Source organism: Mya arenaria, chromosome 3 (assembly GCF_026914265.1).
Source record: "Mya arenaria isolate MELC-2E11 chromosome 3, ASM2691426v1".
NCBI classification, from domain to species: Eukaryota; Metazoa; Mollusca; class Bivalvia; order Myida; family Myidae; genus Mya; species Mya arenaria.
Window position 1 is genome coordinate 80,140,342 of NC_069124.1, and position 19,093 is coordinate 80,159,434.

Below are 19,093 nucleotides of genomic sequence, written 5' to 3' on the forward strand. Positions count from 1 at the left end.
AAAGTGATTAGGCTTTTTGCAAAGATTGCAAGTTTTGCCCTTCGCTGGACAGGTCTGCTTGTGTGGATATTCATAACCACATGCTCGGCAGGTATTTTCATTCAGTGGAGCGCGATCACGTGGTCTCGCCGATAAGCCAGGGTGATCACGTGGTTTCGCCGATAAACCTCTTCGCATGCCAGAATTTGCATAATGCTGACCACCGCGCTCTCGTTTATGTCCACGCCTGTTCACACTGCCACGTGGTCGTTGTGAAACCCTTTGCACAGTGTCCGAATTCTCCATAACAGCAGCCTGTCGGTCGGATTGCTCCAGCATTCGACCCATTGTTAATATGTCGCATAATGCCTTATCCGGTTCTCGCAGGGCACGACGTCTTAATTGGTTCGATCTGCAGTTCTGAATTACTTGTTGTAGAATTTCCTTGTCTACGTTTGTGAACTCACAATTTTTTGCAAGTGTCCGGAGTTCTGTCACGAACTCATCTAATGACTGCGTGTCATGTTGCTTGCATGACCGAAAATTGTATATTTCCATTTGAACATTCTTTTTAGGGGCGAAATAATCATTAAGCACTTTCCTCGTTGCCTCGAAGGTCGCATCCGTGTCCCTTTTTTCTACATCGTATATGTCATACACTTTCTCACCAGCGTAATGAAGCAACAACGCTCGTTTTTGGTCATCATCTGTCACTTTTAATCCTACAAATAAATTTTCTAACCGCCCTAGCCATTTCTCCCAACGCGTGCCAGCGTTTGATTTGTCTGTGTCCACATCAAAGGATGGAAAATTCGGAAGATTATTCATTTTATGTTCACTGTTTAACGTCTTTATCCATTAGTTAAACAAAATGATCATTAATCCAAATATTACACTATTAATTCACAGTATCCTCGTCGCCAGATGATATGTTCGGGGATTAGATATTCTTAGAAACAACAGATGACCGTTCACTAGCTTTATTGATGATAGTATATCTTCCGGAAGTCCCGGTATCATATTACATGCACATACATATAGAGTGGCTACTGAGGACACAACATACACAATGGAAGACTGGGATTATTCATTAGTAACAGTTATAATAGTTCCAGTTTATAATGTTCATGTAAATATATGAGTAAAAACATTTCAAACAAACTGATTTACATCAGTTAAACAAGTAACAGTAAACTTGATTTCTTACTGAAGTTGAGATAAAAGTAAGCCTGTAACTCCAACACAAGCAAGCTGTTATTGTTTACTCACTCTAAGAGGAGCATTGCAGTCCACATGCTTGAGGAATCCCCTGGATGGCTGGGTGGCAGGCGCGGAGTTTGACAAGGCAGCAGGTCATGGGCCATCCCTTCCTCTTCCTAAATGAACACGCAATCATACAATAATAAAATAATATTTAACAAGAATGCAAAGCTTTACATTGACCTTTAAAATGTCAGCAAGCTGGACATATCTTCAAATAGTTTGATTATAAACCAATAAAAGTAAAAAAACAACAACAACACAATAATAACATGAGTAGAATGTGACAATGTAATGCACATCTGGGCTTTGTAATTATCATTCCCCCATTATCAAAGTCCCATCTGGCATTTATGGAGATTTCAAGTGAACACAATCATGTTGGGATATTTATCCACATGTTATTGTATATCAGTTTAATAAGATGCCTAGATTAAATAACCCATTTACAAAAAAAACCAAATCAGATGACAAAATATGTCTGAAAGCAGAAAGTCAAAGGTTTTTAAAGGTAACTTAATTGATAAAATGTTATAGGCATTAACTTACAGCTCATCCCATTTAAAGAATAAACTGAAGTCCTTCTTTATACTGTTGCATCATACAAATGATAGTAACAGTTACTGCACTAACAATCCAAGTTATTGAAATTAGACATAAGCCAGAGTGTATAGTTTCAAACTTGAGGGTAGTGGGTGAAGTATCTGTTTCTTCCATGTTGCAGGGCTTTTTCTGGCAAATTTGGGAAAAAGACCCTGGACATTTTGGGAAATTTTGCGTCGTGAAAATGCCGAAATTGGGCAATTTTACAGTTTAAAAAAAGCTGTCTAGTCTCCTGCTAATTAGGAAATGATTTAATGTTAGTTTATTTTCCCTTTAAAGGACCCAAAATGGCTGAAATATCAATCCTTGGGGTGTAAATATCTATTGCAATAAATCATGACAGATAATATTTCATACTAATCTCTGAATCTGATGAAAACCAAAGATTTCCGAGATCAATTATCAAAAAAACTTTACATCACATGATTTATTAGGATGTTGCAAATGAACCAATACAGATAAATAGACTTTCTAAAAATAAAAAATGTTTGTTTTTTTGTTTTTTTTTTATTGGGATTTTTTTCTGAAGATTGGGAAAAACTCCTTATATTTTGCTTTGGGAACGGGTCCGATAGTCGGACCCATGGGTACTATAGAAAAAGCCCTGCTGTTGTCAAGGACAACGTTCAATTACTTGCATACAGTATGGTGGGTATCAGTGAATAGCATTGTAATTTATCCCCACAATAGTTGTTGAACAGTTTAAATAAGCTCCTACTACTTGTTGCCGTTCCAATATGGGAGTTAATGTATAGATGATAACAAAGGAAACATTTTAAAACATGGTACAAGTATTGTTCAATCTAGCCCATTATTTTCAATAAGAGGGACCAATGTCTCTGACCTGAATGGAGAAAGGATTCTAAAGTTATTGATCTGATAACATACTCGAAACTGCCTGCCCAAATGCCTGCCCACCCTTATGCCGCATGTAAAACTATAATACATCCCATTTTCAAAAAGGCATATCAAAACTTAATGATATTTGTTTGTTTACAAAGTTACAAAGGGCCATATAGAGGGTCACTGTTGGGACATTCCTGTAAAATTATTTTGAAATTACCATGGCAACCAGAGTTCTTCATATATCTTTTTTAAAGAATCTAGAACAGGACCACCCCAGGAACATTCCTGTGAGGGTTGGTTGAAATTGTCCAAGTGGTTTAAGAGGGATGGACAATGTTCAATCACCCTATCACAATAGCTCAAACTGAGCACTTTGTGTTCAGATAAAATAGATGCAAAAACAACAACAACTTGAAATCAAAGATGGTGTAAGCATTATTAAATCACTTATTGTAACATAATTAAACACATATCATTCACAGATTCACCACTATGTAACTGGAAATAAAGAATTTACCTTGTGGTTATTCCCTGATACAAACTTATTCATCATACCTTAACCATACTTCCAAGCCGAGCTTGTATGAACTGATATCAGGCATTATCAGCTACTCATGGATTTTAACAAAACGGATCATAGAGTATTAATTGTCACTTATCTTTTCCTGCTGCATTCAAATTGCCTACAGTAATACATACATTATTTACAGTTGATTTCAAATTAAAGATTTACCTTAAATACAATGTACTTGCAAGGAATTTGTATGTAGGGAAAAGGGATATACAGAGGCAGGAAACTTAACATTAACAGGATTTATAATGAGTTAGTAATACTTTGTAAAGTATCAACCCAAATGATAACCAAATACATGAGCATCCCATGTAATATTTCACCATTTAGAGTGAAACAATGCTGTTAACAATGTTGTTGACTTTATTCCCTTGAGTTCATGATTTGGTACATGGAAAATGGTACATTTCTCCTAGTTAAAGCAAACATTGCTTTCAGTATGCAAACAATACAGTCTGTTCATGTTACTCAAACTTGTGTTATCTAGGTGCAAGCAATATGCATAACTAAGCCTTCAAGCAGGTTCACCGGTTAAGCAGTCACTTTCTCTTTGAAACACTATCATTTTTTTAATAGTATATGTTAAGCTGGAATCAGATTTTTATAACTAGAAGGGTCCTTTTTTCCAAATAGCTGGGAATAAAACACATAAAATTACATGTACTGTATACATAAACAATCAGTAAAGAGTCATGAATATTTTCACTATAATAGCTTTTTATATCCTGATTGGCCATTTATAGTCAGTGATTTATTAGGAAAAATAGTTTTACTGCTTGTGCCTTTTAATTGAGGAATAAGGGCAAAATTGGGAAAATAAAGGCATTTTTATTCAATTATTGGAAAAAAAATGTATAAAATCACAAAATATACAGATGACATACAGATAATGTAATAGTACTCATGGCGCATTTCCAACAAGCTATAATGCGTTCCCTCTAATCCTTAGTACTATGAACACAATGTATGCTAACAAATTAATTGACAGTTGTTGTGAGAGTTTACAAACTGTCAACAAAGGGCCCAAATTTGCAATTAGCACTGATGTCAATTAGCGAAGTTTTGATAGCAGTATATCTCCTACAGAATTTTATTGTTTAGCAATTAGAGAGCTTCCACCAAACAGTGCATGTTGACAAGCAAATTAGGAATGACAATTCATGCTGGACCATTAAAGAAAAAGGATCAATATCATGTTGGGCCAGTTATTCCTATCTGCTTTTTGTTATTATTTGGATGCATGTTCTTGTATTTTTGAGTATAATGAATGCTTTTAAATTTTGTTCATTGTAATTTTGATTTTTTTCATCTTTGGGTGTAGCTCATATGCTACTTTTATGACATATTTTTAACGTATATATCATTTACTTCTTTGCATGTGTTTTATACTGAAGTGTCACACATTTATGTACAAAATGAAATAAAAAGGACAAATTAAAATAATGAAACTTCTTTTGTTCTTTTCCTGTTAAAGCACATAATTACAGACTTATTTAAAGATGGCAATGTCCATTACTACGTCAACCCACGCACATGGTAAAATGAATGATACAAACATGAACTTGTCTCTCCCGAAAATCAATTCAAGTTTTCGGAGTAATCGAGTACCCAAGCACTTGATTGGAAGATTTTCCAAGTACTCAAATACCAATTTTACTTCTCGTTGCCATCCATAAATATGTAATTTAATTTTCAACTTTAGGTGAATGTATCAGGCTTTTTCTAACGCAGATGAACAACTTCACATGCTGGTTAACATTTCATGGCTCTGACTCATAAACTTATCAAGATATATGTCACACAACATTCCATGCTTTATAAGCATATTTTTTTTATCTATGTCAAGGGCAATAACTCCACTCTTGCAGGAGGCAGCCTCAGGCAATACTCCAGGAAAACAACTTTGTTTGTTGTTTAATAGTCTAGTAGTTTCATCATTCCAGCTATCATACTAGGATGTGTGAAACATTGTATATTTTGTAACAAGAGGCACATCAGTGCCTGTGCTCCACTGGCCAAAAGGTTCAAGCAAAGACCACCTAACGAACATTTTCGTCAAGTTTCATAGAAAAACAATCATCAATTTTTGAGGAGAAGTTATTTAAAAAAAAATTTTTACTTTAATAGCTCTGGCTGCCATGTTGTGCAGTGGACCGAAATGATTTGGGCAATTTGAGTAAAGGAGCACCAAACAAACATTTCTGTCAAGTTTTATCGAAAAAAGGTCATCGGTTTCGACGACAAGTCGTATAAAGTTTATTTTTATTTTTTAGCTCTGGCAGCCATGGTGTGCAGTGGACTGGAACCATTTAACAAATTTTGGTTAATGACCACCCAAGGAACATTTCTGTCAAGTTTCATCAAAATCTGATCATCGGTTTCTGAGGAGAAGTCGTTTAAAGGTTTTTCTATTTTTACCTCTGGGGGCCATCTTGTGCAGTGGACCGAAACCATTGAAGCAAATTTGATAAAGGACCATCCAAGGAACATTTCTGTTAAGTTTCATCAAAATCTGATCATCGGTTTCTGAGAAGATGTTCTTTAAAGGTTTTTCTATTTTTTTGCCCTGGCAGCCATGTTGTGCAGCGGACCGGAACCATTTGAGCAATTTTGGTTAAGGACCACCCAAGGAACAATTCTGTCAAGTTTCATCAAAATCTGCCTCTCCGTTTCAGAGGAGATGTCGTTTAAAGATTTTGCTATTTTTAGCTGTGGTGGCCATATTGTGCAATGGACCAGAACCATTTGAGCAATTTTAATAAAGGACCACCCAAGGAACATTACTGTCAAGTTTCATCAAAATCTGCCGAATCGTTTCAGAGGAGATGTCGTTTAAAGATTTTGCTATTTTTAGCTCTGGCGGCCATATTGTGCAATGGACCGGAACCATTTGAGCAATTCTGGTAAAGGACCACCAAAGGAACATTCCTGTGAAGTTTTGTCAAAATCCGCTTATCAGTTTCAGAGGAGATGTCGTTTAAAGTAAAAGTTTACGCACGCACGCACGCACGCACGCACGCACTCACGACAGACAATCTGTGACGACATAAGCTCCATGGCCTTCAGTCAGTGGAGCTAAAAATTAAGGGCCATAGCTCTGCACTTACTGGGTACAACAACACACAATCCCTACGTGCACAACTTCAAATGCTGCATAACATTCGTTTAAAGTTTCATCACTCTAACACAACAAAACAGAAGTGTTAATCCACACGCACACCATTCTTTAATACTACACCAAAAATTTAATTGTGCAACTTCGATACTTCATAAATGTGAAATGACCTGTTTATTTCTAGATTCTATAGTCACAAACAAAGTTAGCCATATTTTTGCCTTGGTATGTGCGACATATTATAAATAAATGATATCATTTCACTGTAAAGAAATGTAGTTAATAAGTAAGCACTATCTATTTATTCATATTTAGCTTTTATCCTGACAGAATAACGACTTTTGTGCATGTAGTTAAGGTGGCCCTTCTGAAAAAGCAATGACCTCGGGATCCCAGGATCCCATTATTGTTGAACACTGTTCATATATTCCATGAAATTGCAAAAGTATTTTTCACAAAATAAGCATTATATCTCATATAGTTTATAACCACTAAAAACAGGTTTGACATCATTAATCAAATTCCGTAAACAAAGCTTCAAATGAAACAGGCATAAACTGAGATTTGTTCATTGGATATTTACTTTTTGTGCAAGGAACTGATATGAAATAACATTAAAGGGTAATTTAGCTTGTTTTTAAGATCTTTTATAAGCGTAATATGCTCTAACCTAGAATTCCAATTGAAACAACTGACTCAAATTGGCAATCAGAAACAATTTATACATGAAGGCACGGACCAATAAACAATGTATTGGCAACTGCCCAATATCGGTGAAATGATAAGAAATAATAATTTACCCACAATCCTTAGCACGATTGGTGATTAGCGGCAATCTTTGGTTATTTTCGCCAGCTCTGCTGATCATTATTTTCTAACATCGACATGTCGCATGTAATTTGTTTGTAGTTTGCTGTTATTGTATTTTCTCTGATTATCGAAGTATTAATCAGGACCGAATATGTACCTGATTAAATTAATATTTAATTAAGATAATTGATGTATCGATCATTATTTAGAGATCAAATAGTCGTCCTTTTAAAGCCATTTCGTCTTCAAACTGAGATACCTATAATCAACCTCACAGTTATGCCTTGATCGTTATAGATTAAATTTTAATTAATAACTGTGATTTTAATCAGATTCCATTGGACTATTATCAACTCAAATGAAAGTACTGCGCATTTGAGTAAATTTTAATTAATGTTTTCCTACATGTATATATTTGGCCGATGTCGAACATCTCGAAAATGACCACACGGTAAGATCTCGGAATGAAATCACGCTGCACGCGCGAGTTTGAGCTTATCGCATTAACACAGACGAGAGTTGCCAATCCATGGTTTATAGGTCTGTGGTGAAGGGTTTGCAATATAAAAAATCCCCCCAAAAAGCATCTACATACATCTATCTGGAGTATATCACCCTCTGGGTGAACCTGAGGAACCTCCCATTAGAATGGCAGTTTCATGATTTGAAGAGGAAATATTGTTAAGGATACCCTACCAACATTGGTTGGAGCCTGCATTAGGGGTGGCTCACTCACAAAATCAACCTGTGTGACCAAAATAACTTGACACCGGACCTGCAGACTGTTTAGACTCGGCAGCTATTCTGTTTTTGTACTCAGGACAATTTCGCTAAAAGTGGGGGGAATCACTACAGAAAAAACACTCATCCCTCCCCTAGCTACAATAATGAGCAGTCAGGGATACTTTATTTTAAATTATTTTGACATTTCTTATGTATTCCTGTAACGCTACAACTCTACAATTTAACACCAGGCGAAAGAATATATGGTAATGTTGTGCATCGATGTTGAATAATAATGACAAAGTTGTTCAATATATACCCGACAGTGATCTAAACTGGATTTAATTTGTCATAAGAGTCGTTATTTTCACATAGATATATTCTGGGTCATGAATACCGTTATACATGTACACAACCTGCAGGGCTTTTTCTTTAGTACCTATGGGTCCGACTATTGGACCCATTCCCAAAGCAAAATATAAGATATTTTTCCCATTCTTCAGATAAAAATCCCAATCCAAAAAAAAAAAAAATTTTTTTTTTTTAGAAATTCTTTTTATCTGTAGTGGTTCATTTTCAACATCCTAGTAAATTATGTGATGTGAAGTTTTTTTGGTAATTGAACTCAGAAATCATTGCTTTTCATCACATTCAGAGATATGAAATATTATCTGTCATGATTTATTGCAATAGATATTTACACTCCAAGGATTGACATTTCAGCCATTGTGGGTCTTTTAAAGGGAAAATAAACTGATATTATATCATTTCCTAATTCACAGGAGACAAGACAGCTTTTTTTTTCACTGTAAAATTTCCCAATTTCCGCATTTTCATGATGCAAAATTTCCCAAAATGTCTAGGGTCTTTTTCCCAAAATGGGCAGAAAAAGCCCTGACCTGTCAGATTTACAGATATCTTGATACTTGATAAACAATCAACATCTATGTAAGTGTTTTATGATATCTGAACATGTGTTTTGTTGGCATATGACATAAATAAATATGTGTTAAATAGTTGGCAATAATATTTACGTAGAAATTCGAATTTATAACGGAGATAATTTCAAAATTGTGGCCATGTATTCTCTGCGCAAGGACCGTTCGCTACTTTCTGCTGGGACTGTGGACGTCACGAGTCTGCCATAGTAAAAAAATCGTCAAAAGACTCGTTGATGGCCATTTCGGTGGACTAACCCTCCCCCAGGAGCGGAACTCCGGCTACGTACATCTGCACGAGGTACCCTAACTACATTACTTGGATGAACTACACATAAGACCGTACATTTGTACCTTTTCAAATTTGATGTGGTTTTACTTTTTACATTTTGATGAAAATAAACATCACAATAATCAACACAACCCTCATTATCAATCCATGGCTCGATTGCAAACAAGGGGGGTAACTTAAGTTTAACAACAATCAATTAGACATAACGGATCATAAACATCTGAATACATACGGTGTCAAACGCAAAAAGAGACCATTGTGGGGATTAATGACAAACTTAATATAATGCTTTCGATCTATCTTTCATTAATGTCAAACAAACCCCTATTGCGGACCTAGATATTTGCAAAAATATTGCAATAATAGTTAGTAAAGGTTTTGAAAGAAACAAAAGATAAAAGAAGCAAAGATAAAAATATGAGGTGTACATACGGAGGATAATCCCCTATGGCGAGACATGTTCACTCTTATTGTTTTGTCAGTGGGTTAATGTAGTCAGATATAAGGATGGCTATTAGGTTACGTGCTATTTTGTACTGAAGAGAGAGCCTGTTATCTATTATTTTATTATCATGCCTACGCCACTGTAAAGACTGCATCATGTCCGTGTCTTATGATGTATGTCAATACATGTAGTCATGTTTGGCCCACCTGGCAGCCTTCGTTTGAGCTAGGACCTTAATACTACTTCCAGGTTGGACGGATTTAAGTTTGTACATGTGGGTATCAGTGCCTTCTTAGAGATGCAATCTATGTGTGTGTCCCAAAATAGATCTTAGGACAAATCAACAACCAGAAATTATGCTGTAGATACAAATTCTATTAAGCAATAGTGAAGGCGTACTTTGTTGGAATGGGGTTTGGGCTTATTATGTGAACGAAATGGCAGTGTCGTCAGCAAGTAGTCTGACTTTGTTTACGGAATTTGATCTATGAAAGTCATCAATGTAGAAAAGAAAGAGTAGTGGTCCAAGTTCGGATCACTGGGTGTTTCCAGACAGGACTTTGAGCTAAAAACTGACTAGATAGATAAAGGTAGTTAATTTTGCTGTATCTACTTGATGGACAGACTTCTGTGTACGTAAGGGAGCAACAGAGGCTGAATCTTGTTTTGAATGCTTGGGAAGCGTAAATAGTTTTTTTTTTCGTGTAAGGTTTGGAGGTTTGATCATGTTGAGACTGTCTACAGGGTAATCATTGGTAAGATAATCGATGGTTCCCCCAAGCAAATGTTTTATATCGAGGAAGTTTTTCTATCTTCAGATTTAAGTGATTTGCGATGTTTTCGGTAAGCTATGTCTCTCTTTCTAGCGAGTCCTTTGTGTTTTTGATTGACCCAGGGAAGATAATTTCTGGTGCTATGGTGTTTGGAAGGGCTACATTTGTTTGAAAGATAAAAAAGGATGTGTTGAGTATTTTTTGGTTTCAAAACGGAGTAAAAGACTGTATTCAGAAAACAATCATGGAAATGTATTTTCTTAATCCGGAAAGCGTTGCACTATATAGATAAACCCAGATAGCTATATAGAAATGGACTTACATGCTAACCATGTTCTGCAGATCGACCGACATGATAAAATTGCTGGATATATAATATATGTTTATGTTTTGCCCTGGTTGTGTAAAGCACGGTGATTATGGTATAGAAGATAAACATCACTACCTATGACTTTGTGTTTGGTATTGTGATGCAAAACAAACATACCGTTACATGAGCAACGAACAGAACAGAATTATAACTCTTCAATTGCTCTTTAAATTAATGCTCGATTACAATATACAAAACGTTTTATTTTGTTCAAACTTTATCTGTACCAGGTAAGCTGGCGTGTACAAATAATACGCTTTTTATACTTGTTTGCTCCAGTATCAAATGAATGGTAGAATTTTGTTGCAAAAATGTTTAATGACCAGAATTCAAGTTTTCCTTGAAGACTAAATCTCCACTTATTTATGTACATTTACTAGCTATACTCATGTATTTACTTTACATGGAATTACTAAAGATACGCTGAATAGGTTAAATACTTCTTGTCTGTAAATAATGCAATTTATTCGTATCATGGGTGTTTCTCAATTTCAAATTAGTTTTTAAGAGCTTAACATTGTCATTCTTAGAGACATATTTGGGGGAAAGAAAACTTGTTAAAATAAGTTCTTATTCTTATCACTGATCACGCATAGGCTTGCTTACTCTATCTCATCGCCTGCCGGTTGAAGTTGAAACATATTATCGACTCGATATGTTCGACTGTCTTCCAAAAGGTAGGCAATTTACGTATTTAATAAAAATAAAACGTGATAAGTTACCATGAACTGAACCAAATTATCAATCTAACCCTCTCACTCTTGAGTTTTTATTTCAGTTTTGGACGTTTCGTTTTTTTTTTTTTAACTTTCAAATCGTTAAAGTGAAGGCCCGGGCCGCTACCGTGCCTAATGGTGGTCCGCCTGTGGCCATAAATAACTTCTCATGTTTCTGATTTTTAGAACAAACTAGTGCTGACATGCTCTATCAGCCATTAAAAGGGCGATATTGATCTTATCAATTCCTTTTAACCAATTATTAATTTACTTCCTCAATGCATACCAACGATAAAGCAAATAACTTCGTTATCGATCATTCCGGATCGAACAGGATCAGTCATGAAATTAGGATTTGAGCTTTGTTCACGGGATTAACTGTCTGCTTTATAAAGTAAGTTCATACGCTAAGTTTTTACATTGGTATTTGTAATATTGTTTTTAAAAAAATAAATTACTTCATAAAACATTTCCTAAACATTTCCTATATGTTTGAACGTCTCATAATGATGCACATTTTGTAAATAAATAAGTCTTAATTTAACATATTATATTTATTTTATTGCAACTCCAGATGTCTCATCTTGAGTCTACGAGAAAGCCTCGCCCTGAAAAGAAAAAAGAAGAACGGTATGTTTTTTTACACTGTATATTGGCAAATATAATTAATTTGAAATTATCATAAAACATGTTTCTATGTAATATCCCTCCATGGTAAATAATGTCATAATATTAGAATTCCATGTTAAGAGCTGCAGGTCATATTTCGTATTAAGGCCTTCCACAGTGCAAACGTAGGAAAGTCCATTTATTTATTTAGTTTTTTTTTCATAAGACAGAGTAATTTTGTTAAACCACCATTTTCGTTGACGATCAATTGGCTACACGGAGGCGTTATTTGCTGATAAGAAAACGTTTGTTTTTCGCCTTAAAAATCCGAGGGTGGCTGTTTGTTTAAGGGACTGACACAGTGCAAAAGTGGCAGGGGAAGACCTAAAATTAAAACGATTCAAAAGTTACTGTTTTATTAAGTTTTGAGGAACGATCTGTTTCGGGTATATAAAACATACATTCTTTGTGACATGTTTTTTGGGCAGTAAAGAGTTGACCAAATTTTAAGAACGACGGTTTTAAGAAGCGTTTTTTGTCAAAATGCCCCAGACTAGCTAATCAACAATGTCTTGTGGGTTCTTGGTGATACATTTTCAAATAAGAAACATATTCAATAAAATGATTAAGAATAGTGGATTAAATTCATTTCCCGGTAATAAAAATGCAAATACCTTTCTTAGCTGCAATCACCACAAAGCCTCGATAATTTTTAAATGGGCTGTACTGACAATTTTGACACAAAACATATTCATTTTGTATTAAGACATTTCCGGAAAAATGTAAATGCTTTCTGATGAAATATTATTTCGTAAAATAAACACAACTCCTAATTACAGTAACACATGTAGTAGAGTACGTAGAAACGGGGGTGCCCAATATACCCAAGTATAAAAACCAAAGGGGGTGCCCAATATACCCTAGTAAACAAACCCACGTGGGTGCCCATTATACCCGAGTATAAAAACCCACGGGGATCCAAAGCCTTCTCGATAGTATGTCAATTACACAAAGCAAATATCGAACTCCATTATTCTGTCCCCGTGGGTTTTTATACTCGGGTATATTGGGCACCCCCGTGGGTTTTTATACTTGGGTGTATTGGGCACCCCTGTTTCTGCTCTTCTACTACTGCAACGGACGTATAAATAATGCTTGCTAAATATTGAACCTCAAAACTGAATAAAATTATTTTTTTTAAACATTTATAGTTTTGGTCTTTCAAACGACTTTTGCTATGTGGAAAGCCTTAAAGATTCTATGCAAATGGAAATAAGTCTTTGTTAAAGCTCTTGACAATTCTTTTAATAAAATTAACATGTGCAGGGGATGGGGGGACATTATTTTTTCTCGTTTATCCGCCCGCCCGGCCGCTAGTCACACTTCCATATATATCCTCCCCGTATCTCCTATATGTGGTAGTAAGTTACATGTATCGATGTTAACATTTACACGACATGCAGAATCCACACTCTAGGCGGGCCATCCCAATGTCAAGGTGTTGTTATGTTCGCTAAATTTATCCAAAAACTATAAAAAGGGTCTTCATGAAACTTTGGTCAGATATTTGCCACAAAGAGACAACAAGTAGAACCAATATTCAAGGCGAGCAAGCTTAAGGTCAAGGTCTCAGGTCAAAGGTACGAATCACAGATTCAATGTCCGGTTCATATTTACTAAACCCCTTGAACATTTTTCATGAAACTCGGTCCAATATTCAACACATCTAGAGAACGAGCAAAACCCACATTCCATGCGTGCCGTAGTTTAATTTCAATGCCGTTGTTCAAGGTCAAAGGTTCGCGCCATAGATTTAGTGTTCTCCGTTCCTCCTAAATCCCTTCATCGATATTCATTAAACTTTAGTAAAATGTCACTACATCGATATAATATGCATAGCGCATAATACAGTCAGTCTGCCTCAAGGTCAAGTTCACAATTAAAGGGCAATGTTCAAGCTATAGACTGTATGCCGGCTCCATATCCCCTAAACCCATTGACGGATTTCCAAGATAACTGGGTAAAAGTTTTCGGAACAAAATGAGACAAGCATGAGGGGGGCTGATTTTTGTTTCCATAAACAACAGTCTAGTTTATTATTTTGTGTTAAAGGTCACTCGGGGATCCTGCAGCTTCTCAAGAAGAAAATCAAAAATTTGTTGAAGACTTGAATAAGTTCATTAAGGGCATAAATGAAGAAAATACAAAGGAAACCGTTAAACGTTTCGGAGAAGCGTTGTTTTTTGCCAAGACATTTAATCAAGACGACATTACCAACACCTGTGAGTTTAACCTAGCAGCTGCTAAAATAGCATCAGACGAATCAGTTTTCGACTATTTGAATTCAATGAAAACAAACTTCAATGATGACTGTGAACTGGAATTTAATCTTGGAATATATAATGAAAAGCAAAGAAATTTTAAAGAAGCCCTTGAATGTTATGAAAGAGCTGAACAAAAATGCAGGGACACGGACAAAACTATGGAGATAAACTGTTTGCAGCGAAAACTAAAAATACTTAAGAGGATGAAAAAATATAAAGAAGCAAAGGGCATTGGAGAGAACTTAAAGACTCTTAGTGTAGGAAAGGATTTCATTACTAAAATGCAGTTCGAGTTAGTTGATATCGAGTGTCACATGGTCGGTTGCAACTCGCAAGAGAGCAAAGAGGTTGACGTCATCTATGGCATGTGTAAGGACTTACATCCTTGCGGAAATGATAAGTCAGTTTTGGAGTTTCAAGGTGTGTATAAAGTGGTTAATACGATTAAAAATGCATTTTCTCTTTGAAACACCTTTGTCTGATGTAAATAAATACATCTATTTTTTTCTGATTAAGACTTAAGTACATGCATTTGTTATATGATATTTCAGCCAAAGTTTTAAATGATGTTGGAATGCTTGTCACTCAAACAAAGGGTTCCACAGAAGCCATTGCACTCTTTGACAGAGCTTCAGCCGAGTCTACTTCTTGCAGAACCTTGCTCAAGGCACAAATAAAGCAAAACGCTGGGGCGATGAAAACGATCTTGGCATATGAACATCTAAATATGTCAAAAGAGGAATTCCAAAACTCCTTAACGTCGACCAAAGAAGCAAGAAACCTTTATTGTAAGTATAATGTTGACCAATGAAGCAAGAAAGCTTTAATGTAAGTATTAATTGTATCATTGTTTGAAAATAAAACATACATTCAGTGTTAAACTATTCTGACATCGTAATCAATTATTCTATTTCAGCGGAACTGCGGCTCCGGAATAGTGAAGGACAATGTTATATGAATGCTGCTTTTGCACAAAGCCGTCTTTACGAAATCCTTATTTCCGAGGACAATGGTAAAGATGCAAAAAAAGAACTGGAAAAAACCAAGCTGGCATACCAGCATGCCTTAGAAGCAGCGAAGGCGACCGGTAAATATGTCAATACTTAAACTAGTTATTTTTATTACAGCATTGTTTTTCTATAGAAATATTTGCTCGCAATGGATGTACATTGGTGGACGTCATTCCTATAACGGGATCATATTTAATACTGCATTTTGTTTTTGACAGATGACACTAAAATGAAGATGCAATCTCAAGAAGGACTAGCTGCGGTGTGTTATCGAATGGAAGATTTTCAAGGATGTGAAACATATCTAACGCTGGCTCTTAAAAATGCACTTGCTATGGTTCCAAAGGATCCCAAAGATGAGAAGAGGCTTAACGAAAAACGTAAGCACCTCGATAGAACAAAGAAGTAATATGAAACCATACCAAGATCAATTGCATACAAAGCTTTACTGCTGACTTACTCATCTGCACCAAAAAGACAGTTTAATAAATAAGCGATTGCAATACTACGGAATTCATGCAAACAAGTGTGATTGTTTTACTTGTGGAAATACTTAAATATGGTTTAATAATCAATGTACGATGGTTGTCTGGAGACTCTATTTACTGTATATATAGATGAGAACAGACTACTTTTTTATCAAAGTTTGAATATGCGGTCGAAATGCGCATATATCGTCAATTCTATAGATGGAGGAGCAAAATGGATATTTTCATGTCAGCACCCGTCATTTCAATCAACATTTACTTATAGACGTCTAACATTCGAAGGATTGACATCAAGTCTTAATAAAAAAAGTCTTAAAACAAATTACTATTATATGTTTGACCTCGATTGAAGTTCGGAGCAAGGATATAAATGAACGAAAATTGCGTTTTAAATAGCGCTGTCGGTGGTCGCGGTTTTGGGAAACAACTAACAAGTACTATTCCTATGTAGTTATAGACATCGTTAACATAACGTTTTTTATGCAGATGAATAATAACACATTCAGTCCACTTTTCTGGAAAATTTTAGCTATCCTTTATTTATGCTGAAGAAAATGGTGATAGATACGGTACACCGCGTTGAAGTGTTGATATAGAGGCTTGGAAACAACTGATGGATGGACATATATATCACCTTTCAACAAATACACATCGTTGGAACACAAAGTTTAGTCATTTGCAACACATAAGTTAGATTTTTACGCAAGTTTAGCCTATTCTTTTAAAACACAACAGATACGTAACACGCATTTCGATTTAGTTTGAGACAGTCATAAGTCAAACATAATGGAGACTGTAACCAAATGTATGCTATCAACCAAAGCAAATATAATGTGTCAACAACAAAGTAAGAGCAGTGTTACATCGACTAAAATTTTCTATAAGTTATAAATGTCAGACAGATACGTAACAGTAAAAGTTACGTTACAGAGTCTGTCATTAAGAGTTAATTATCATGTATTTAGGCCTATAATTATATGCACGTGCTAGTGTTAGTTCATGACTGATTCTAACATTTGTTTTCATGTGCAACATTGCATTCTTTTTAAATGCACTAGTTACTTCATTATTGTCAGGATGCGACAACTGATTGAAACAGACAATTAAACATTTCACAGAAGTGCCGAGTGTTTTTTTTCTATCTCATTATGATATCATTTTTGAAACATTTTGTACATTAACCTGTTGCGACAGTTTTGTATGTTAATATGAATGATTTATTTTTCAGATTATTTTGTCATTTATTGACAACTTAAAGAGTCAAAGCATATCAGTTTCTGCAATAACGTATTTGTTCATGTACTTAAATTATCTTTCAATATTACAATATATATATTTGACATGTACAAAGGATTGCAAAAACTCTTGCAAAGACCGACTTATGGATAATTCGAGTAACTGGTATACCCACATCTATGGAAATATCTATATAAATTGAGTGAACGTACTTCCAAACCCGACAAGAAATAATATGAATTGTGAAATACAGCAAACATTTGGAAAAACAATATAAAATGTGACTACGTTATAAAATAAAAGGTTATAATTTTTGAAGAACATGTATGTATTGTTATCCTTTTTTAAAACTGTTACATTTATTGTTTTTCTCGACCAATACATTTCAATTCATATATGCATGTATAGTTTATATACCATTTAAATTCTGCTATTATCGTCGGTTATTTCCTTACTACAAGTATATTTTGTACATTCACATTGCATGAGTTGAAAGATACTGAACACTTTTTGGAAATCAAATTTCTTTTTTTTTTCACTCAATTATCTAAAACATTATTATGCAAAAATCAAAAGATGTCAACATATACTGCCAGCATTAATTGTGTAGAACAGAAGGTTATAATGACAGATATCTTTTCTTGACTTCCTAAAATGAAACATACAAAAACGTTTTATTTAAATTTTGCTTAACCGGTACCATAATTGTATAGATATATGATTACTGTAATTAAATTTATGTTTAAATTGAGTACGCCATAAAAAATGTCTTACATTTAGACTTGTTAGCAAAGTATTTGTTATAATTGCATATACAAAAAATGTTTTAAAAAGTATCTTATAGATATACTTTAATGTTTATACAATTAGACCTTAGGGTCACTTGGAACACGTATGTTTTTGTGTTATTTTCTTATCTCGATTTATTAAACTGTATGAAAGTTCGTATTTTCGTCATTTTGTACAATATTCCCCTATGTGGGTCAAAGACCTTCTGATCTTTATATGTTCTGTTAAGTTCTCAAAAGACCTCGTATTCGTCTGATAATATTTAAAAAATGAATGTCCAAGAGAAGAAAAACAAGCATATTGATCTCAACACTCTGTGGCATTAATTGACAAACATTTATGATATGTATTCCATTTTTTGACAGATGTGAGCGTTATATTTCCTCAAAGTGGTACTCTTATTTTCCAAAACTGAATGCAGTGACGAAGGTTGGATTTTTTCAGACATTACATTCCCAACAACTGTCTTCGACCGATGTTAGCGTTGACGTCCGCGGAAGGATTTCTTTGGGAATATTGGGTTTAACGTTATGTTGCAACAATAACATATATGAGTCAGTTTGTAAGGATTCGGAATAATTTCGTTTTGATATATCGGAAAATATTTGGCAGAATTTAATCTTCTTCTTGTTGTTTACTCTATCTCCTGCTTGTATAAGAGGATACAACCGTTATGCGACTCATATGTATAGACCTTGAATTTGCTGAGGCAGTTGCCTGTGTCTGAATAAATACATAAGTACCTTTTAAAAGTTTCCACTGCTGTTCAGGCTGAAATCATCCGTTTGCGGGTGGTGGGTGTATCCGGTCGTTGAGAAGTTGAACTTAAACATATGTACTTGATCAGTTTAAGTTATTAGTCTGAGATTATCCTAAACAGTTGATATTTGCTCCAATGAGGCATACATTGTTATTTTTTTGTAAATATTAATCAATGTTGGGACAAATAAGAGGCTGTATGCATATCAATTGGTTTTAACCCCATTTAAATTCGTGTTTATTTATTGATAAAGCTATTTTGGTAAATGTATGGTCGGTTTCTTGTGTTCTTACGTGTTGTGTCTCACCGTTTCTTCTTTGCCCTTATTAAGTGCCTCTTGAGGGGGTTTATACTTGAATTTTTAACTCCTGTGCTAGCCCCTATAGTATACAGTATACTGTTGTTTTCACCTTTTCAATAAATGTTTTGTGGAAAT

General features: G+C 34.9%; 2 protein-coding genes across 5 annotated transcripts in view; one reads left to right on the forward strand and one right to left on the reverse strand.

Moving 5' to 3' along the window:
* LOC128228684 (probable UDP-sugar transporter protein SLC35A4) overlaps window positions 1-11,350 on the reverse strand; it is a 29,657-nt gene extending 18,307 nt beyond the window's left edge. Inside the window, exons 1-2 of one of the 3 annotated variants that reach the window (XM_052940135.1) lie at window positions 11,332-11,350; window positions 1,249-1,355 (exon numbers count right to left, since the gene is read on the reverse strand). In XM_052940135.1, coding sequence (XP_052796095.1) covers window positions 1,249-1,343 — 95 coding nt within the window. In that variant the 5' untranslated portion in view covers window positions 1,344-1,355; window positions 11,332-11,350. Of the gene's footprint in view, window positions 1-1,248; window positions 1,356-3,205; window positions 3,263-9,199; window positions 9,310-11,331 lie in introns of those variants that run through there. The other 2 variants (XM_052940134.1, XM_052940133.1) reach the window with 2 other exon arrangements.
* Window positions 11,313-18,044, forward strand: LOC128228682 (uncharacterized). Of its 2 annotated transcripts, none has more exons than XM_052940130.1 (6): window positions 11,313-11,402; window positions 12,016-12,071; window positions 14,163-14,794; window positions 14,926-15,162; window positions 15,291-15,461; window positions 15,603-18,044. In XM_052940130.1, exons 2-6 carry the CDS (start codon window positions 12,016-12,018, stop codon window positions 15,791-15,793), a joined length of 1,287 nt encoding a protein of 428 aa, XP_052796090.1. In that variant the 5' UTR covers window positions 11,313-11,402; the 3' UTR covers window positions 15,794-18,044. The 2 variants fall into 2 exon arrangements, with proteins under 2 accessions (XP_052796090.1, XP_052796089.1); XM_052940129.1 differs by lacking the exon at window positions 11,313-11,402 and adding an exon at window positions 11,483-11,835.
* Window positions 18,045-19,093: the final 1,049 nt, after the last annotated feature.